This window comes from Lacerta agilis, chromosome 13, assembly GCF_009819535.1.
Source record: "Lacerta agilis isolate rLacAgi1 chromosome 13, rLacAgi1.pri, whole genome shotgun sequence".
NCBI classification, from domain to species: domain Eukaryota; kingdom Metazoa; phylum Chordata; class Lepidosauria; order Squamata; family Lacertidae; genus Lacerta; species Lacerta agilis.
The window spans coordinates 48,878,092-48,899,880 of NC_046324.1; the positions used below are offsets into that span (position 1 = coordinate 48,878,092).

At 40.3% G+C, this 21,789-nt stretch overlaps 1 protein-coding gene across 1 annotated transcript in view; it reads right to left on the reverse strand.

Annotated features, from left to right (window-relative positions):
• The window catches only part of MAD1L1 (mitotic arrest deficient 1 like 1), a 454,057-nt gene that overhangs the window by 390,313 nt on the left and 41,955 nt on the right, over nucleotides 1-21,789 (reverse strand). Inside the window, exon 10 of the mRNA XM_033166736.1 lies at nucleotides 14,553-14,639. Within this exon, the coding sequence (XP_033022627.1) occupies nucleotides 14,553-14,639 (87 nt within the window). The remainder of the gene's footprint in view (nucleotides 1-14,552; nucleotides 14,640-21,789) is intronic.

Consider the following 21,789-nt stretch of genomic DNA (forward strand, 5'->3'; position numbering starts at 1 on the left):
GCCAACCTAGTGCCCATCAGTAAACTAAAACTCTCATCTGTATGCACCAGCACGGCTGTGTTGGCAGCAGCTGTTGGGAGTTGTCTGTTTTGAAGGCTGCCATAGATTAGTGGCTCTCAATTCTTGTTTTCTTTTGAGGCAGTTCAAGCTCACCAGCCAACTCAGCTCACATGCCTTCCTCCTCTCCCAGGTGGAGGGAGAAATCACCTACCATCAAGATAACAATTAGCAGAGGGAAAAGTACCGCCCTGAGACTCCCAGGTACTGTATAGGGTGGTATATAAATTCTAATAATCATCGTCATCATCATCATTTACAAGATTAGTAGTTTGGTCAAGAATCCTCCAAGCCCTACAAGTACAGGAAGGTTGGTCAATATCCAATGACAATGTTTACATATGTGTAAGGAAACAACATGTGCAGTTGGCCCTGTTTAGTTTCACCACTGCAGTCCTACTGTTGACAAGGAAAGTGGCTGTGTATGCAGTGCTGCATTGGATTGCAGTCTATCCCTGCAGCAAGGTGATCCCTCCACAAGCAACTGCAGATATCTCTAATGGGAAACTTAGCCCATGCATGTGGTTCTAGGCACAATGAAAAGAGGAAGACAACACACAGAAGGTCTAGGCAAAGAAAAATATTGACCTATATAATCAGACCCTAACAGTCTATTGTGGTTTCAAGTGGCAATTCTTACCTGAAGGAAACAAGAGTTATGGATTCAAGTACAGTACATAATTCCTATCCGTACACACTGGATACGAAGGAACAACAAGAGTCACGGAGCTTCAATTCTTCTGCTGTATGATGGCTAAGCTACTCAAGCTGAGCTGTGCCTTTATGTAAGCTTATTTGTAACATGAATCACAGATCTCATACTAGTGGAGAAGGGCAGCAATACCTTGCTCCAATGCCAAGCACTGTTAGGATAAGCACCATCTCACTGCTTCCCAATATACTTGGCACAGAGATCCCTTCTTTCTAGACTGTGATACAGAGCACAAGAAACACTGGAGTGGAGTGGAGGCATATTAATTTCAAATCCATAAAATTCACAGGGAGGCCTTGCTTAAGTCATTCTCTCTCAGCCTAACCTAGTGGTATAATGAAAATTGAAAACTGAAAAGTGCAATGGGGGGACGACGACAATACAGTATACAGGCCTACACTGCTGTATTTTGATGGGAATGTCTGATGTACTATTCACACAATACTGCCCAACTTCTCAGAGCACAGGTCTTCTTTGTTTTATAAAAAGCAGTGAACAGCATCTTGTTGAGAAGCCAGAATGTTTGACCAAATAGTCCCATCTGTGGAGAAGAGCAAGAGCTCTGCCACAGCTTCAGGGTGTGATGAGGGCAAAGGCATTCCCTCTGGGCAACTATAGTTGGGCTTGCTCACCCTAGGGGTAAGACTAGAACAGCCGGGGAGGGGGAGGGGGGAGAGGATAGAATGTGAATTAGCTGGCTTCTAAATGAAAGATGGTGAAAGAAATTCACAACTTGGGTCCAAACTATTTGTACCAGGCATCCCCAAATTCGGCCCTCCAGATGTTTTGGGACTACAATTCCCATCATCCCTGACCACTGGTCCTGTTAGCTAGGGATGATGGGAGTTATACTCCCAAAACATTTGGAGGGCCAAGTTTGGGGGTGCCTGATTTATACTGATCCGAAAGCAGAGGTTTTCATGAATGGCATTTCATCAAGTATATTTAAGTTACCTAGAGGGACAAGACAAAAATGTCTGCTATACCCTTCGTTTTACCCAGTGAGCCAATAACTGCTACGACAAAGGATAATCAAAAGATTAAAAGTGTCACCAGTCCAAAAAGATTGGTGAACCCTGATTTTAAAATGGGGAGGGGGAGAGAAGGAGAGAAAGGCATCAGTTGTATTCGAAATCACATATAGAAATCACCTACAGAGGTTGCCTCTATTAAGCACCACATTGAACAATATATTAACAGAACCAGTATGTTCACAATATATCCTATTTCCTGTCAAATGAGTTGGGAAGCAGTCCAAACAGTATGCAAACAACATCAGGATATTGTTTCCAAAATGGACATTTAAGGTAGAGTAGCCCATGTGGTGCCCTCCGAAACTACAGTGGTACCTCTGGTTACCACCTTAATTCGTTCCGGAGGTCCGTTCGTAACCTGAAACCATTCTTAACCTGAGGTACCACTTTAGCTAATGGGGCCTCCTGCTGCCGGTGTGCTGCCAGTGCACGATTTCTGGGTTTTTTTTTTGTTTTTGTTTTTTAAAAATTTATTTGTTGAATATAAGAACAACATATAATCAAATGCAAGCAATCAAATACAGTGTTACCCCACCCCACCCCCAAAAACCAGCCCCAACTACATCCAGGTAATTACATTAGTACTATAATCAACAACAAAAATATTTCTACAGTTGCTGGTTTAAAAAATATCATTCCACATGTTCCCATGTGTTATAGGTGGTTTAAACGCATGTTCTTTCTTTGATGCATATGTAATAAAGGAGGACCATGTTATGTAAAAATTATGTAATTTCTCACAATGTTTTCATTCATGTATCCTTTCTGTTAACTTTTCCATCAAAATTTATTCCCAGACATAAGCATACCAAACTTCATATAGGTTCACGTTTAATGTTTTCCAGTGTCTAGCAACAGTAAGACGTGCTGCAGTAATAAGATGCACAATTAAGTCTTTTTCTCTAAGATCTTGTGCTTCATCTGCAAATATAGAAAGCAATGCTATTTTGGATCTAAATTGATCGATTGAGGTGTAATTTGTTCCATTTCCTGAAATATATTTAACCAGAAGTTTTTAATCAATGGGCATTTCCACCACATGCGTATAAATGTTCCTTCATTCCCACAATTTCTCCAACATTGCAGAGAAATATGTTTGTCTATTTTGCTTGGCAATGTGGGGATGCAAGTACCATCTGTGGGTTAGCTTTAAGGTGTTTTCTCTTATTCGGGCAGAAATAGCTCAAAAGAGGAATTTTTGCCACATTCCTTCCCACAAACCATCATCAATCTCTTCTCCCAAGTCTCTTTCCCATCTAGTCTTCAACATGGAGGGCTTTGAGGTTGAGAAGTTTACAATCACTTTATAGATTAAAGCAATTAGACCTTTACCCCTTGGGTATTTGGTATATAAAATATTTTCAAATGCAGTTAGTGACTTCATCCCTTGTTTGCGGATTTCTGTGCTACTTATAAAATGGATGACTTGATGGATTACTATCCAATTGTGCGGAAAGTTTTGAACCATTTCTTGTAGTATTAATCAAAACAGGCCCACATTTTCCCATTTTTCAAAGGGAAATGTTCTGTCTCTATTATAGAAAGTAGGGTGAAATGCCAATGGTATTACAGGAGAAGGCTGAGAGACCATCCGTGGGAACCATTTCTTCCAAACTTTTAGATTAGATAATAAAAGGGGGTTTTCTATCTCAGTAAAAATTTTTTATTAATTTGCCAAAATGGGATGCCTCTTATTGAATTCTGTTCATATGGGTTTTCCATATTTAGCCAAGCTATTTGTTGAGATCCTTGGATTACCAGAAAAATGCTATGTAGATGGGCTGCTGCATAGTACCACATGATATTAGGTACTGCCGTGCCACCTCCTTTGGCTGGTTGATATAACACAATTTCTGTTCTTATCCTGAGGTAAAGTTCTTAACCCAAGGTAGTACTTCTGGGTTAGCGGAGTCTGTAACCTGAAGTGTTTGTAACCCGAGGTACCACTGTACAACACCCACTGTACAACACACTGTACAACACCTGGAGAAGAGAAGGTTAAGGGGCGATATGATAGCCATGTTCAAATATATCAAAGGATGTCAGGATGTCATATAGAGGAGGGTGAAAGGTTGTTTTCTGCTGCTCCAGAGAAGCGGACACGGGGCAATGGATTCAAACTACAAGAAAGAAGATTCCACCTAAACATTAGGAAGAACTTCCTGACAGTAAGAGCTGTCCGACAGTGGAATTTGCTGCCAAGGAGTGTGGTGGAGTCTCCTTCTTTGGAGGTCTTTAAGCGGAGGCTTGACAGCCATCTGTCAGGAATGCTTTGATGGTGTTTCCTGCTTGGCAGGGGGTTGGACTGGATGGCCCTTGTGGTCTCTTCCAACTCTATGATTCTATGATTTTATGATCATCCTCAACTGCTAAGCATGCTGGATGATGGGAGCTAGAGTTCAACAAGACTGGCTAACCCTAAACTAAGGTCTGCCTTAGTTGGCAGAATAACCACTGTCAAAATCTCTGCTTCTCCTCTTTGTTTTAACTGTAAAACATGTTACTTCTAGAACTAGTGAATCACAATGGGCCTTTCTCTGATGGGAAAGAGAAATAGCCCTCATGTGAGAGTATGATAGATCAGAATTCTAAAACCCAGCATAAAAGGGAGATAGTCTCACCTTCACTGACGAAGACTAATATTCCCAGATCTTTAACCTTGGTTAAAGGAGCAGCCCAATACATCAGCTTGTTGTTGACAATAAAAAGGGAGAAATCTGCAAACTACAATTCCAAAAACAACTGGAGATATTCTTTTCTGTCTGCCAGTAAGTAGAAAATGAAAAAGGAGTCTAAATATTTTCAAAGACGTAAGATTTAAAAAAGAAATCAGTGCCAGCTGAAACATCTAATAATATCACCAGCTCAACACTAGACTGACAGAAAAAGCATCTGACCTTTACATTATGCACCACGTACATAGTTCTAAATACTATTTTCACAAGTGTCAAAGACATTAAATGGTTTCTTTCAGCAGTGCATGTTTATCCTTGGATGCACTGCACCAAAATGATGAAGACCCGGAATGAATTATCCTGAAAAACCTTCTCAAAAGGTACATTTCCAGAAAACCCACAAAGCACTAAGCAACTGAGTTAAAAGTGCTTTGCAATAATCAAAGGCATGTTCTGGAAATTATTCTGAATCGATAAAACCGATTTCTTCATTCCATGCTGGAACCTTAGTACACCTATTCTGTCAGTTCATCTGGGCTTCTCATATAAAATTATTGCTCCAATGCAGTGTTTCACACAAAGTCACACATGGAAAGGTCTTTTTAAATTCTCTGTAATGCTGTCATATTGTTAATCTTCAAAAACAGCAATGAATTGTTACCCCTTAACAACTCTTTGCTTGTTTGCAATAAATATTTATCTTTCACAGGTATGTCCCTATCCAAACTACTAACAAGGAGGGTGAAGAAGTTTGTATAATTACAACCATGAGATGCAAAAGGTAGGAGCTTAATAACACATCACAACAAAGGGGGGGGGGGGAATGACTGAATGAAATAAAAAATCAGTTGCTCCAACATGATTGGAATTTAATTCCATTGTTTCATAACAGAGTGACCATCTTGATTTTAGTGACAGGTACCGTAGGTAGCCATGTTGGTCTGCCATAGTAAATAAATAAATAAATTCCTTCCAGTAGCACCTTAGAGACCAACTAAGTTTGTTCTTGGTATGAGCTTTCGTGTGCAGGCAAATTCAGATACTTTGATTTTAATAGAGTTAGCATAAGCATGCCTCTTTGGTTCAGCTTTAATAAATGAATGTTAGAAGCATTTGAACACCGGACAAAATCTGAATGGTCAATCAACTGGCATACCAAAACTAGGAAAGGACCAGGCTGGTGCCATAAGCAACCATATCCTAACAGAAATAAGAACTGGAGCAGGATACAGTTTGATTCTGAAGTGCAACATCAAGTAGAATATTTTGTTCTGTCGACAAGTTCAATACAGAAAACCAGGTATTTATATCAGACTGGAAGAACTTATAGGCTTCATGCTTCCGTAGTGTTCAGCACATATGATCCAGCAGAACAGTCCTTATTCATTGCTATAAAAGCATACAGACCCAAAGTTTCAAGAAAATAACTTAAATGAGCATGACCAGCTGTGTTTAGCAACCAGGACAAACAAAAGGAAGTACTTCTTCACACAGTGCACAGGAAATTTGCCACCCAAATATGTAGTGATTGGTAACAATTAGGACAGATTTAAGGGGGAGTATCAATAGCTAGTGGTCATTGCTACATATTACCTTCCATCAGAGGCAGTTTGTCACTAAATACCAGTTACTGGGAATCACAAGGAAGAAGTCCTATTGCACACACCTCCTGATTGCGGCCTTCCCACTGGTTGGCCACTGTGAAAACAGGATGGCCTCTGGTATGATTCATAGGTTTCTTCTTTTGTTCTTAAGCAAATATTGTACAGGTGCTAATAATGAAAATTATTAACATTAACTTGAACTTATTCTCTTCTCATCTTTAGTTACTTTCCCCAATTTAATTTATGTCCTCAAATTGTGGGTTGACCGCAAACTGAATATGTTTCTCAAGTGCATGTGCTAAAAGAGAGAACAAACTTTGGTTTTATTTTTTTATAAATATTGCAAAATCCTTGGCTAAGCAAGAAAGGGCTACTCTGATGTTTACTGCACCGACAGGAATTTGATTCTTCTTTTGTCTCAGTAAATAAGAATGCTTTGTATTGTACTCATTTCCACCTGCTTTAGCAATAAAACTTAAAGAACCATGAATATGACACACACAGGCACACACACACACACACACAGAAAATGTGTAAGAACACAGCAAGTCAGCATAATATTAATGGAGTGGAATTCTGTTTCCCTAAAATATTACTCCAAGCTCTAATGATACATGAGGTCAGTAAACTCTCACAAGCTAGCCAGATGTAAATGGTAATGAGCAACCCACATTACTGTACTACAGTGTAGTATGATTCTGCTTTCATGTCTCTCACTTTAGAGGGAAATTGAAAAGAAGAAAAAAACATTCTTTCTGGGACCAAGGTCAGCTTTGCTGGGGGGTCTCTTCTCCCACTCCTCCAATTGAAAATGTCAGGTGGGCACAGTCAACGGCTGGTTTAGCTAGCAACTGCTGTGGCTGAGTGGCTCATGTGTCTGAGAAACCGGCCAACTGCCTGCCCTGGAAGGGGTTGCATTCCCTCTGAAGGAGCAAGTATGCAACCTGGGGTTGCTCCTGGATCCAGCTTTGTCATTGGAGGCCCTCATAGCTAGGAGCATCTTGACTAGCTTCAGCAACTATTTCTGGACCATCATAGATTAACTACAGTAGTCCAGCCATCAGTAATGTGAAGACTGAATTGCTGCAATGTACTCTATGTAAGACTTACCTTGCAGTTAATAAAGAATGTTGCAGCAAAGTGATAACCTGTCAGTATATTACATCTCTGCTGAAATATTTGTACTGGATACCACTTTCTTTTGGGGGCAAAAGTGTATCTGAGTGTATCTGAAGAAGTGTGCATGCACATGAAAGCTCATACCAAGAACAAACTTAGTTGGTCTCTAAGGTGCTACTGGACAATTTTTTTATTTATATATATTTCTACTGTGTCAGACCAACATGGCTACCTACCTGATTTTGGGGGCAAGTTCAGGTTTTTAGTATTCATATATAAAGTCTTTAATGGCTTGGGACCAGTTCACTTGAGAGACTGCCCCATATATACCTATTTAATGGCTTCCATCTATGGAACTGTGAAAGTGCTATATATTGTTCAGCATTGGCAAGGAGTCAATCTTTCAGTGTAGCAGCTTCAGTTATGCTTTGGAACTCTCTGCCTATTGACATTAGGCAGGCACCCTTGTTGTAGTGTTTTAGACCTGTTTTAGACATCTGCAGTAAACCTTTAGTTCATTAAGTCTAAAAGGTAAAGGTAAAGGACCCCTGACAGTTAAGTCCAGTCAAAGGCGACTATGGGGTTGCGGCACTCATCTCGCTTTACAGGCCGAGGGAGCCAGCGTTTGTCCGCAGACAGTTTTTCCGGGTCAAGTGGCCAGCATGACTAAGCCACTTCTGGCGCAACGGAACACCGAAACCAGAGCAGCGCACGGAAACGCTGTTTATCTTCCCACCACGGCGGTACCTATCTGCTTGCACTTTTTTGGCGTGCTTTCAAACTGCTAGGTTGGCAGGAGCTGCAACAGAGCAACGGCAGCTCACCCCAAGCCCAAGAGGCTCAGTGGTTTAGACATACTCAGACATATACCTACCTACCTACCTGTAATCAGACATATAATTTAGATATATCTTTGTTTTAACAAGTTTTGCAGATTGTGTTTTATTGAAAATTATTTATGTATACTAGTTGTTGCTGTTTTCACAGTTTTGCTGATTTTATCTGCATTTTATTGGTAGTAATATTATTTACACTGCTTAGTTTTCTGATTAAGTGGTCTATAAAAGTTCTCTAAATTAATTAATTAAATTAGTTGTGCAAGCTACTGTTCTATGGAATCTAATAAAACCCTTAAATCATCACATCTTACTCCAGCTTCCCTCACACAGTTAATTCAGCAGATGCTTCAGATCTATGTTGTGCAGAAGTATGTTTGAAAGCGGTGGAGAAAGCTCACATCTGAGAGCTCCCTAGAAACTGCTCTCCAAGGCTGGCACACTAACATGAAGATATTCACCAGCTTTTAGCTTCTTCGCTTTCAGTTGTAACATTTTTTTTTATCTAATTGGCTTCAGAATTTATAATCCTAGTGACAGCATTCTGGCTGTGCAGCACAAAATGTTTTTTAAAAATAAAATAAAAAGAGTGGTGGAAGACGACTAGGAAGAAGCTGAGCGAAGGCTGAAGGCACCATCTTCTGTCAGGAACACATTACTGCAGCAAAATGTGGACTTGCTAGTGCAGCTGCTGCTTTTTTCATCCTTACATACTAAGAAAGGTAATCCAGAGCTTTCAGGAAACTCTTTTCTGCTCAAAAAGCAGCACAGGCACCTGACAAGTTTTCTGCATACTCGAGGAAAAATTAGTACAAAGCTGAAGTGCAACCACAACAGCCAGACTTTGAAAAGACTAGATTGAGCAAAGAAAAAATGCAATTAAAGCAGCAAAAAATTAACATTTCACCACCAGCACCATACAATAAGAAGGTTTGTCAGGCACACGCTTAGTTGACACATGTTCATATCTGTCAGCATTTCCATGATAAATCCCAATTTTCAGCCATTGTTGATCAAATCAAACAAAATTTGGTATGCAACTTTTCAGGCCCAGATGCTGAAATAAAATATGCACATTAGTCATTTACGTTTCAGAGCAGCAGAGAGCTGTTCTGCAACTTTCGACAATTTGAGTTTTTTGCCACGCACAGCTAAAAACAAGACTTTTTCCTAATGAAACTTCTGACAATGAATCCTTTATAGCAAGTTAGTAGAACATTTTTGCTGGATAAATTTTACACACAGTTGATTCAATGCCACAGTGCATACAAGATTTCATTACTATTCAAGTATAAATACTGGTAAAAAAAAAGTATGTATGCATACACACACACACACACACACACACACACACATGATAGGGATGTGTTAATCCAAAAATAAAAGATGCCATAAGCAGAAGCCCATAACAGTTCTGAACCAGAAAATGTGCAACTATAAGTTATGATTCTCCTCAACTGGCATAGCCAACTGATCTTTCCAAAGGCATATGACAGAATGGAAGTTGTTTTGTGGGTCTGTGACGGCTTACATTAGACTGGAATAGGGAACCTGTGATCCTCCAGATGTTATTTACCAAAGCATAGGATGGATGAAAGATCTGTCAAATTTTCCTAGCATTTTTGAAATTATCAGGGTATCTTAATGTTTTTAAAATGTTTCTAGAAGTTTTTTGATGTTTTTCTTTATTTTTAAATTGTATTTTGCTATTCTGCTGTTTGCTGCAAGAAGACTAGGATAGAAATTTAATAAATAAAATGGTTCCATCAGCCCCAACCAGTTGAGCCAATCATTTGAAATAACGGGAGTTGCAGTCCAGCATCATTTGTAGGGCAAAAGGCTGCCAATCCCCAATATAAGACATAAATGGAAATCAAGTGCAATAAAATGAGTCCAGCTTAACTATATTCTTCTAAAGCCTTGATTTATATGTAATTTTTTCAGTTGACCTTTTCCAGTCACCATGCTGTTTGGGAACTAACAGTCAATAGAATATCTCTGACATGACTTCTAAAGGTAAAGGACCCCTGACAGTTAAGTGCTTTTGCAGACGACTCTGGGGTTGCGGCGCTCATCTTGCTTTACAGGGCAAGGGAGCCGGTGTTTGTCCACAGACTGTTTTTCTGGGTCATGTGGCCAGCATGACTAAGCTGCTTCTGGCACAACGGAACACCGAAACCAGAGCAGCGCACAAAAACGCCATTTACCTTCCCGCCGGAGCAGTACCTATTTATCTACTTGCACTTTTTTGCGTGTTTTCAAACTGCTAGGTTGACAGGAGCTGGGACTAAGCAACAGGAGCTCACCCCGTTGCAGGGATTCGAACCACCAACCTTCTCATCTGCAAGCCCAAGAGGCTCAGTGGTTTAGACCACAGCGCCACCCGCATCCCACGATATGACTTCTAATGCATCACAATTTCCTGTTGGGCTTCCACTGTTAAAAAATAAATAAAAAATCAACTCCTTTCATCGTAGGTTAGTTGCATGGCTCTCTAAAGTGTTTTTTGTATAAATTGTGGGCTGAAGTTCATATGAGGCAAGGTATGGTAGCAATGTCCAAAGGTCTAAGGAAGGCGTCAAGTTGCTAGCAACACACATGGTAAGAATGGTAGAAAGGCTGCAACATTCCTGGAGGGAAGATGAGAGAAAGCTGGCCTGTAATAAAGTAGCATGGATTTGGAAGTAAGTGCCAGACTTAGGATGGAATAGTCTGTCCATCTATTCAGGCTTCTCAAATGTCTGAGAATGGACTTTTATTATCTGCAGCTAAATACAATACCCAAAACCACGGGCCTAATTTGGAAGCTCCAAAACTTATCTGCAGCTTTAAAGAAACTTCACTATAAAGTTAGCTTAGGAAACTGCACCTTCCTAGGCTTCTAGACAAAACTTAAGAGAGAAGCTAGAATCAAAGCTTCACATTTGCGAGCATTATTTCCATCATGCTTTTTTTTTAAGCACTGCATATTTATATATAAGCCTCTCCTTTGTTGCGTTCCTGCACAGACAATTGGTATGTGAGCTAGTCTTTATATAACCACCTGAGAATTAATAACAATTAGCCTACTTATTGCCAAGTGGCTGCTCAACAATAAAAGTTCAGGGCAATGAAAGACAGAGAATTACATGTGAAGAAACAGAGGAGAACATAATTTCATTCAAAACTATCTGTGTCAAGCCAGTGCATGTTGCACTTAGAACAGCAAGGAACTTCTTAAGCAGAAGCCTTTCCCACCTAAGAATGCCAAAACAGCTCAGATCGCCATCATTATGCTCCAAGCCAACTATCTAAGGAAAGATTGCCAGCCATGCTAAGTAAGTTAAATGTTCATTTTAGATACAGCCAAAAGAAGAACAGTATGACAGCATCTAATTCGCCTATCATTCTGGTAGCTAAAGCCACTGCCATGAAAGCACGGTGTGAGCAGGGGGTAGCAAGACCAGTACTAACATGTTCAGCCATGTTTCCATTTCAGTGGGAAAAAAGGTTGTAAAGCAAAAGACAATTCATCACCCATCACCACCTGAAACAAGAAGTGATAAGAAGTTTGGTAAACTACATCCACTGGTGGGTGGTCCAAACATTATGAATATAGGAGATGCCACAGGGACTTGAATTAAGCCCAATAAGCTTTGTGGTTATGGGAGGAATTTGGACTCAGTTTGGGCACTATTATAGAAGGGTCTCTGTCTCTACCCTGTCACTATCAGCTTAATCTCAGATGTTCGGGTACCTGGAGAAGGGTCTTTTGTATTAAGTACTCCCAACCAAATGTTTAAGGGCTTTAAAAGGTAAAAACACTTCAGGAATACACATCAAGGTAAACAAAACTACAGGCAGGCAAAACAAGCCACTGACACCATTCTGAAGGCCCCACAGAACACTTGCAAACGAATCCCCATCTACTGAAAGCAATCTATCCCCCCACATCATAGAAGACAATCTACAACATTGACAAATAAACCACATTTTGTTTATGTCATCATAGTTTTCCTATTATCAAGCCAAGTTTCAACATTGCTCTCAGAACTTAAACCTACAAGCTTCAACAGTTGGACCCATAATCTTGCCATTAAAGAAAGCCATTACACTTCAAGATGGCTACATAATAAAAAGCTGAAACCATCATGATCACAACTGTTACCCACTGTTGCCAATGCATTTCACTAGTAAATACTAAATATTTTAGAAACTATTATAAGCCATTTATTTCTTCTCCATCTCATCTCATGAGTTCTGTGGATAGCTCTTAGGGTCATGGGTTTGAGCCCCCATCAGGGAAAAGATCCCTGCATTTCAGGAGATTGGACTAGAAGACCATCATGGTCCCTTCCAACTCTACAGTTCTGTGATTCCATTGTTCACTGGGCACAATGTGATTAGTTTTGCTCTTAAGAAGCACAGGAAGTTCTCCTGGGAATTTGGAAACAATGGAAGAGTTAAAATACAGGCATTCAAATGTCACTTAAGGCAGAATAAAATATTGCCGCTAAAAGGAGAACTTGACACTCGGAATCTGAGCTAATTATAGTGCCTTGGAGAACATGAAAGTTTTAACTTGAAAGAGCTTTTTTAGTGTCAGTGGCAGTTGCTGGTCTCTTTGTACTCAAAAGGGTATCTTGATCATTTTTTGTTTCCCCTCCTTGCATAAAAATTAGTGCATGACTGTGTCCAGCATGAAGAGGTACTTACATAAAACTGTTCTGTCAACAAAAACACCAGCCCAGGCAATTAATAAATGAAATAACAACATTTTCTCTGCGTGGGATCATGATCCACACCCATTAAAAAATATACACAGTCAATTATTTTTATTTCTTTTAAGATACTAAGCAAAACATCCTTCTCAAGACTCTTGATATCAACCATGAAGAAAAGGTTAATCTTGGTTGCATCAGTGAATTTTACACTTTGGCTAGCAATTTTAACAACTGGCTAAGCAGTTTTAGCTGCTCTTAATAAAACACACTTTAAGCTTTTACTGCCCAGCTTGAATTTGTTTGCCATTAGCAAGAGGTTACAGGGAACAGGCAATAATCAACCAGAATTTATAAGAGGCCCTTAGGAGGTAGCACAGAATATGCAGAGACTCAGGGAAGTGCTTTTAACCACTGGTGAAAAACAACCTCTGCTTGACTGCTTTGGACACAACACTTATAAAGAACAAACAAAAATGTTTGATAAATGCAAAGCACCAGAAACCTAGATGAATTTTTTTAAAAAAAAATTTGTTTCAGCATTGTTTTTAACAAAGGGCTGATATGGGGGTAATTAGTCCTGGCAGACTCCCCAGGGTCGTGAGAATAACAATAGACATCACTGCAGCCTACCACCAGAAAATGAAATTTTCCTGGGAATCAGCTGCACATGGACCAGAACGCCAATGCTTATTCTTAGACTCTCAATGGAAAAATGCATTGCTACCTGAACTCATCCTAGCAAAGAAACATGTGAACTCTCTTAAGATGTATCACTTTCTTTTTCGTTTTTTACTGAAAATGTAAAAGCATACACAAATTTGGTAAAATGTGTTGACATTACATAATTTGCATCCTAACCTCCAGCATCAGTTGCTTACATATCAAACAAACTCAGATCTCAAAAATGACACTTTTGTAATTACAGCATTCCATCACAAAGCCCCCTTCATTTGTGATATTTCTTTGACAGGAATCTGCAAATAGCTAGTAGGTGAATTCAGACTGAGCTAATAGAAATATAATAGAATTGCTTTCACTATAAATCTGGAAAGTGCAATGCAGACATTTACTTGCACCACATATATCTAGAACAACTTTGCCTGGGTCTCTTCCTACTGGCTAACAGCAAAGCTTTATAGTTCAATGCAATTCTTCTCTACTTTCACAGGAAAGACAATGCAAACTGCTGTAGGAACATGTGTTTAAACCTTCTCAGTCTCACAAGCAGACTATGTAACATCCCCATCAGTTCTATTGGCAGCATTTTGATAACTCTGCACTGATTTCATGTAACAGACCCAAGATGAACCATGTGGTCAGGAACACTTTCATATTGCAAAGGGTTCTCAATATAAAGGCTGGCCATATCAAGTAGCTTACTCATTCATGCCACATCTCTAAATGAAGTATTCCTACAATTAAAAGTAACTCATAAACCAGAGCAGAAAATATACATGCCCACAGAAAAGTAGACTATTTTTTATCAGTAACCTCACAGCTGCCAGGCACACGAATACTGACCTTGTGAACAAAAAGGATGCTTGACTGCAAGCCCAAATTGAGTTTTGTAAAACTTGGCCTTTAATTATTTCCCAAACAAGAGAAGAACTCAAACTATTCAGAAATCCTGCATGCCCAATGACTTTCAGTCTCATCTGAAAATTGCAAACTTTATGGTATGGACACCCCCCCTCTCTCCCTCCCTCCCTCTCTCACTCACACACACACAAAAGTGGCAGCAAGTTTAGGTGGATTCATGCCATTTCTTCTTATACGTAACAAGTAAAATAGACAGTCTGTTGACAGCCATACCTGCTCGAGATGGCAGAATTCTGTTCTTTCAGAACAAGTTCACGTTGCTGCAGGGCAATGATGTGCCTGGAGAGATCATCAGGGCTCCTAAGTAATTGGAGGACACAAAATTCACAGTTAAAGACTACCAGATACACTAAGGGTAAAAACAGACTGTTTCACATCCTAGAAAGATTCTAAGTATTTCCATGAGCCCTGTGGAAGAGTCATGGAGGGAATGGTCAGATTCCCAAGAAGGAATGGAAGTAGCTTCAAGTTGGAACTGGAGGGTCCTGAGGAACATCCTAGTAGGATGGAGGAGGTAGAGTTGGGGCCCCAATAAGTGTCTGATACTGGGAAGGGTTCAGCAGTCTGAGGAATGGAGATCCAGACAGCAGGTTGTCTGAGGAGTGCCTCATCTCTACATCTGACACCCTTTGGTCTAACACCTCCTGTCATGAAGCCGTCCCTGGAGCCTCCTCTTGCCAGTGGAGAGCCTCCTGCTTCCAGGGAGGCAACTGAGAGTATACTGCTGAGCAGGCCTTGACTCCACCTCCATGGACATGCCAGCAACAGCATAAGGAAGCTGCACAGAGTCCAGCCACTTGAAAAAGTGCCTGTGAATTTGGATTGTGCCAGATTGGCAATCCAATCATTAGGTGGTCCATCACATCTCATTTAATACCAAATGTGTCAGTCACATGTGCTTTTGTTTCTGCTGGACAGAAGCAAATATTGTTATGGCAGTGGTTTATGTGTTCAATACTATTTGAAATGCACTGTACCTACTAATACATGCTTGTAAATACCGTGTTTCTCCTAAAATAAGACACCGTCTTATATTTTTTTTCGCTCAACAAAACACAGTATGGCTTATTTTCAGGGGATGTCTTATTTTAACCGTGTCGCATCGGTACGCTGCATAGCCACGCCTCTCCAGGCTGTTTTAATGGGAGGTACCACGTCACTATGGCTTATTTTCGGGGTATGGCTTATTTTTGGGGAACGGCTTATATTTCGCAAATGCATAGAAATCCTGCTATGTCTTATTTTATGGCTATGTCTTATTTTAGGAGAAACAGGGTAGCATCATGTCTGGTCTTCTGTAGTGTGAATTATCTCTAGTCAAGCAGACAGAGAACTTTCTGCATATTGAAATATATTTGATCTTTCCCTACTATCTACATATGTTGATCAACGGGCCACAAACACATGCAGGCAAACAGGCAAGGCACTTTTTAATACTTATTTTTAATCTTTTCTAAAAGTACCAATAAACTGGGAGATGGTATATGTTTAGCCAACTTTCAGTAAGCATATACAGGTATTTTCACCAAATATTTAAGCCAAAAGAAGAGAGTGCAAAAAATGTTCCATGTGTTTCTAAAACTCAATAAGGTCCTGAATTAGTATAATTTAACTGGTGAATTAGAGCAACGTAGCCTTTGGGTTTGAAGCAGATTTCTGTACAGTGTACTGCCCTCTGTCGAATCAAAGAACAGAAAAAGGTGCATGAAGCCAAGTAGGATTTTTTAAAACTAACAGAAGGGACAAGAACCGACAATAACTGGAAAGTGTTCGTTCCAGTAGATAACTAGAGAAAAATATTTTTGTTGCCAAGTACTAGACAATTTCTGCAACAAATGAAGGAAATAAAAAACCAGTATTTAAAATTAAAAAGCTAGTAAAAAAGCAAACTTGTCACAGGAGAAATTCGCAACAAAAGTATGTTTCTGAGAATTTGTTCCTCTCTCTCATCTTCAATCCACTCTTTTTATACCCAGAATGTCAATGTAGAAATTTTGTTTCTAAAGGTCTGATTTGATAACATGCTTGCAATTTCTGCTAGAAAACAGTTGAGAAAATATATATATCAACTAGTTTTAAAAAGGCTCCTCTAAGTGCTTTCTCCCACTAAATGGATCACATGTAGCACTTCAAGACCACATCACCATCTAGTCTCCCATAGACACATTCAACAGTCTCCCTCAGATGGGAGCAGAAAACTCACACCAGCTGGGTTATGTTTATATGTAAATGCCTAATAAAGGTTTGATAAGTACATAGGACTCAAAGACTTACTGGATACACTACCTTGAGAGGTATAAGCTAAAAGCAAATAATATCAACAGAAAGTCTCTCAAAAAGTGCTACCAGTTACCGGTATGTGAAAGTCTATGTAACACGGGTGGTGCGGTGGTCTACCACAGAGCCTAGGGCTTGCCAACCAGAAGGTTGGTGGTTCAAATCCCCATGACGGGGTGAGCTCCCGTTGTTTGGTCCCGCTCCTGCCAACCTAGCAGTTCGAAAGCATGCCCAAAAGTGCAAGTAGATAAATAGGTACCGCTCCGGTAGGAAGGTAAACGTCGTTTCTGTGCACTGCTCTGGTTTCGCCAGAAGCAGCTTAGTCATGCTGGCCACATGACTCAGAAAAACTGTCTGCAGACAAACGCTGGCTCCCTCGGCCAGTAAAGCAAGATGAGCACCGCAACCCCAGAATCGTCCACAACTGGACTTAACTGTCAGGGGTCATTTACCTTTATGTAACTCAATGTCTCTATGCATTTTGGGGTAAAAGGGTCTACTTCATCTCCCTGGTGAGTCTCACATCCTAGTCAGTCTAACAGGCCCGCTTCTACTCTCTGTGGAGTTGGTGGAATTATTTCCCCATGCTGCCCTATAGCCCCTTTTCCGAAAAGTGCATCCCTTACTTGTGTTACTATCTCCGAATGGTACCAAGCTAGTCCATCCCAACCATGGCAAGAGAAGGCAATTAACAAACCTTTCAACAGACATGCATCCCCTCCAAACAACCCTTTCCTGAGGCCTTTCCTTTACAAGACAGGAAAGAATTCTTGACCATTATGTTATGGACTTAAGCATTAAAAACTGAAAACGGGTGTATAATTAACAGATGGAGCATAATAAGAATAAAATAATTTAAGTGAAAGAGGATAAAGGAATGTTGGAGAGATTTAATTGCCTTCGTCAAATTGTGTTTCTCCAACTCAAGGGTCAGAAGTGCAGGGATTCAAGTACATCTAATTAAAAACGTTAGCTGAAGGCACACTGGAAACAGATGCACAGGCAAAGAAAGCCCATTTTCTACATCTGCAAAAGTCAATTGCAGCACAGTGTTCAGCAAAGAGATAGACAGATATGTATGCAATTATTTTAAAGATATCTTACTTTTGACTATATGTGCAGCACACAACCTTATTATTATCAACACACTCATTCAACAACAAAATAAATTGAAAACATCATGGAGGCACCCTCGGTCAAACCACTGGCACCTCTTAGACTATGTAATTGTCTGAGCTGAAGATCATCCTGATCTACTCCTTACTGCCTGGCCTTTGGCTTGGAATCAGCCTGTTCCCCTCCCCCTCTTTCTTTTTCCTTCTGTGATGGAACCCCTATTTGGGGAATTCCCTGGCTTTTTTCTGGCCCATTTGGACCAGTCTGGATAGTTGGCCTTGGTGAAGATTTGACAGTTTCCGATATGGGCCTCCACTGAAATGAGACTGCATTTTAAGTTGTATTTTAATCCTTTTTTAAGTGGTATTTTAATCAACTGTTTTTATACCTGATGTTAGCCACCCTGAGCCCAGTCTTGGCCAGGGAGGCGGGGTATAAATAAAATTTATTATTATAAAATAAAATAAAATCCTTCCAGTAGCACCTTAGAGACCAACTGAGTTTGTTATTGGTATGATCTTTCGTGTGTATGCACACTTCTTCAGATACACACGAAAGCTCATACCAATAACAAACTTAGTTGGTCTCTAAGGTGCTACTGGAAGGATTTTTTATTTTATTTTATTTCAACTACGGCAGACCAACATGGCTAGCTACCTGTATTTTTATTATTATTAATTCTTATTCTTATTATCGTGTTGTTGTTGTTGTTACCAGAGCTATGACAAGTGCCAAAGACTGCTGGACAGATCACCAATTAATACGTTCCACAATGGCTATCAAGATTATACCTCAACGCAGGCTTCAAGGAAAGAAACCAAGGCTCAAAATGAGCACTCAAGCCCTTCAAGATCCCATTAAGTAGGATTGCTTCCAAATGACTTTTAAGTACCATCAGCTTTCGGAGTTCCGTGACAACATTGAGGAACACTGGACCAAGCTAAAAACATCCATTACTGCAGCCTGTGAACAAACTATTGGATCAAGAAACGCCAGGAGTGGTTTGATGAGAATGACAGTGAGATTGAACACATTATTGGCAAGAAAAGGAAGGCCTTTCAGATCTGGCAAAGAGGTAGAAACTGTGCCACTAAGAAAAAAAACTATGCCAATGCTCAGTGGTGGAGGAAGCCTCTTCGCCGCCCGGGGCGGTGGAGCGGAGGCACCCCCCTGGGGTGGGGCATCACGACACACATCAGATGCACTGCGCATACCCGGAACTTCTGGGCATGTGTAGTGCATATGGGCTGGCGCTGCTGCTCGTGGGGCTGCCCCGGCCGTCCATAAAGAAGCACGGATGGGGTGCCGGGAGGGGCTAGGGAGTGTCCCCCCTCCCCTGGAACCCAGGGCAGCCCGCCCCCTATGCCCCGCCCTTCCTACGCCACTGCCAACACTAAGGCTGAGGTTCAAAGAACCAGAGATCTAAAGAACACCTGGTGGATAAAAAAAGCTCAAGAGATACAGCACTTAGCCAACACTCATGATGCACAGAGTTTCTTTAACGCCACAAAGACCATCTACGGGCCAATAAATCATAGCATATGCCCCCTACACTCAACAGACAGTACCACACCTCTAAAAGATAAAGAAGCTATTGCACTGTGCTGGAAAGAACATCACCAACATCTCCTTAACTGCAACTCCCCTGTAGCTAAGGTCCTCTCACGAATTCCACAAAAGCAAATTAGAGATGAGCTTGCAGTTTCTCCAAATCTGGGAGAGTTAACCAAATAAGTCAGTGAACCTAATGGGATACCTGCCAAAGTCTTCAAAGTGGGTGGAATTGAATTTATACAACAACTTCACAAGCTCACTGAAAAAATCTGGGAGAGAAAGAAGATCCCAGCAGCCTTTAGGGATACCAAAATTATCAATCTCTTTTTAAAAGGTGACAGAATGGTTGTGGAAACTATCGAGGCATCTCTTTATTAGCTGCGGCCATCAAAATTATTGCAAGGATCTTAGCAAACCGTCTCCTAACAATATCTGAGGCTATCCTTCCTGAATTTCAAAATGATTTTCAACCTTCTAGAGGGACAGTGGACATGATTTTCACCGCTCGACAGCTTCAAGAAAAATGCAGAGAGCAAAACCAACCCCTGTATATGATGTTTATTGACCTGACTAAGGCCTTCAATACTGTAAATTGTATGCCCTGTGGACTGTCCTTCTGAAAATCAGCTGCCCAGATAAATCTGTGAACATCCTTTGGCTCTTCCATGATAATATGACAGCAACAATCGCAGATAACAATGGCTCTCAAAGTGAACCATTCACAGTGGAATCCCTGTTAAACAGGGTTGTGTTATCGCTCCAACTCTAAATATTCATCGCCATGATCCTACACTTTGTCAAAGGGAAACTCCCCACCAGAGTAAAAATCATATATCAAACAGATGGAAAGCTCTTTAATCTGAGTAGGCTGAAAACAAAGAGTAAGGTTACCACAACTTCTGTCACACAGCTTCAGTATGCTGATGACGACGTAATGTATACACACTCGGAGGATGACCTCCAAGCCATCCTAAATATCTTCGCAGAAGCTTACAAAAAGCTTGGCCAATTGTTCAACATTCGAAAGACCAGAGTGCTGCACCAACAAGCACAAAACAACCTGTCTGCAGCACCACAAATCCAACTCAATGTTGTAACGTTGGAAAGTATTGATCTCTTCTCCCACCTGGGCAGTTATCTTTCCACAAGGGCCGACATTGATGCCGAAATCCAGCATCGCCTGAGCTCTGTGAGTGCAGCTTTCTCCCAATTGAAGTGCAGAGTATTGAGGACCAGGACATTTGTAGGGAAACAAAAATGCTTGTTTACAAAGCTATTGTACTACCAATCTTACTCCACAGTCACTTACAGACTCACTGTTAAAACGTGTTCATGAAAGACAATCTTACTCGGCTACAAGTGATCGAAGAAGAAGAAGAAGAAGAAGAAGAAGAAGAAGAAGAAGAAGCTTGACAAGGGCAGGAATATGTTTTAATAATCCAATATACAGACTTTGCAGTGATAAGCAGATACATTTATCTGATTACCAATTTTTGTACACTATGCTTAAACTGAATTGTTTAACTGGCTGACAGATTAGGACCTTAATAAAAACTTGCAGACAGGGCAGCTGTGTTAGTTTGTTGCAACAAAAAAATGTAATATGGATTTTCCAGAAAGTTTTTGGCTGCCCTAAATTAACTGAGATTTCATTTGTCATGTTTATTTCACTTACATGAAATAAACCGGTATGTCATGTCAATGTTTTGTGCTGAATCAACATCTCAATTTCCCCCACCACTACCAGTGGCCAAAAGTAACTGAACTGTACTACTTTGTAAGGGAGGAGGGAAATCAAGTACACAAAGGGTAGTTTAAATGTTATATTCAGAAAATGCAAAGCTTTAGTTAAATTTATTTTTATTAGAACATCCATAAATATTTCAAGATGTGACAACTCAATAGCATGAACTTCCTTTACATAATTTAGACTGGGGGTGTGGAGTGATGAAGACACTGAAAACTGTTATCGTATTAATTTTAACATGCCTGAAGAGCTGCTTGCATATGCACTCCCTGGGAATAGTCTTCAGAAAAAAAGTTAATTATAACTTTGATTTTACATTTGACTAGCAAGCCATTCCAGCTGCCCAATTTGACGTCTACAGTTTTCATTTTTTATAATATTAACTAATATTATGAAACAATGCATTTTTAAAAAATACTCTGACAAAGCAAAACGACAGATTCCTATGCTGCATGAACTGCTGGTTCTTAGAACCTGGGATCACTCAACAAAGCTGAACACTGGGAGATTCAAGGCAGATAAAACTATGGGATTCCCAACCACAACATGTTGTGATGATCACCAACTAAGACAGCCTTATCTCCATGAAATTGTCTTTCAAATCCATCAATGGCTACTAGCTGTGTGTGTGTGTGTGTCAGTGAGAGCCACTGCCAGTATTACTAAGCTGGGTGGTCCAATGGTTTGACTTGTGGCTTGGTTAGCGTGTCAGACCAGAACCTGGGAGACCAGAGTTCAAATCCCTACTCAGCTATG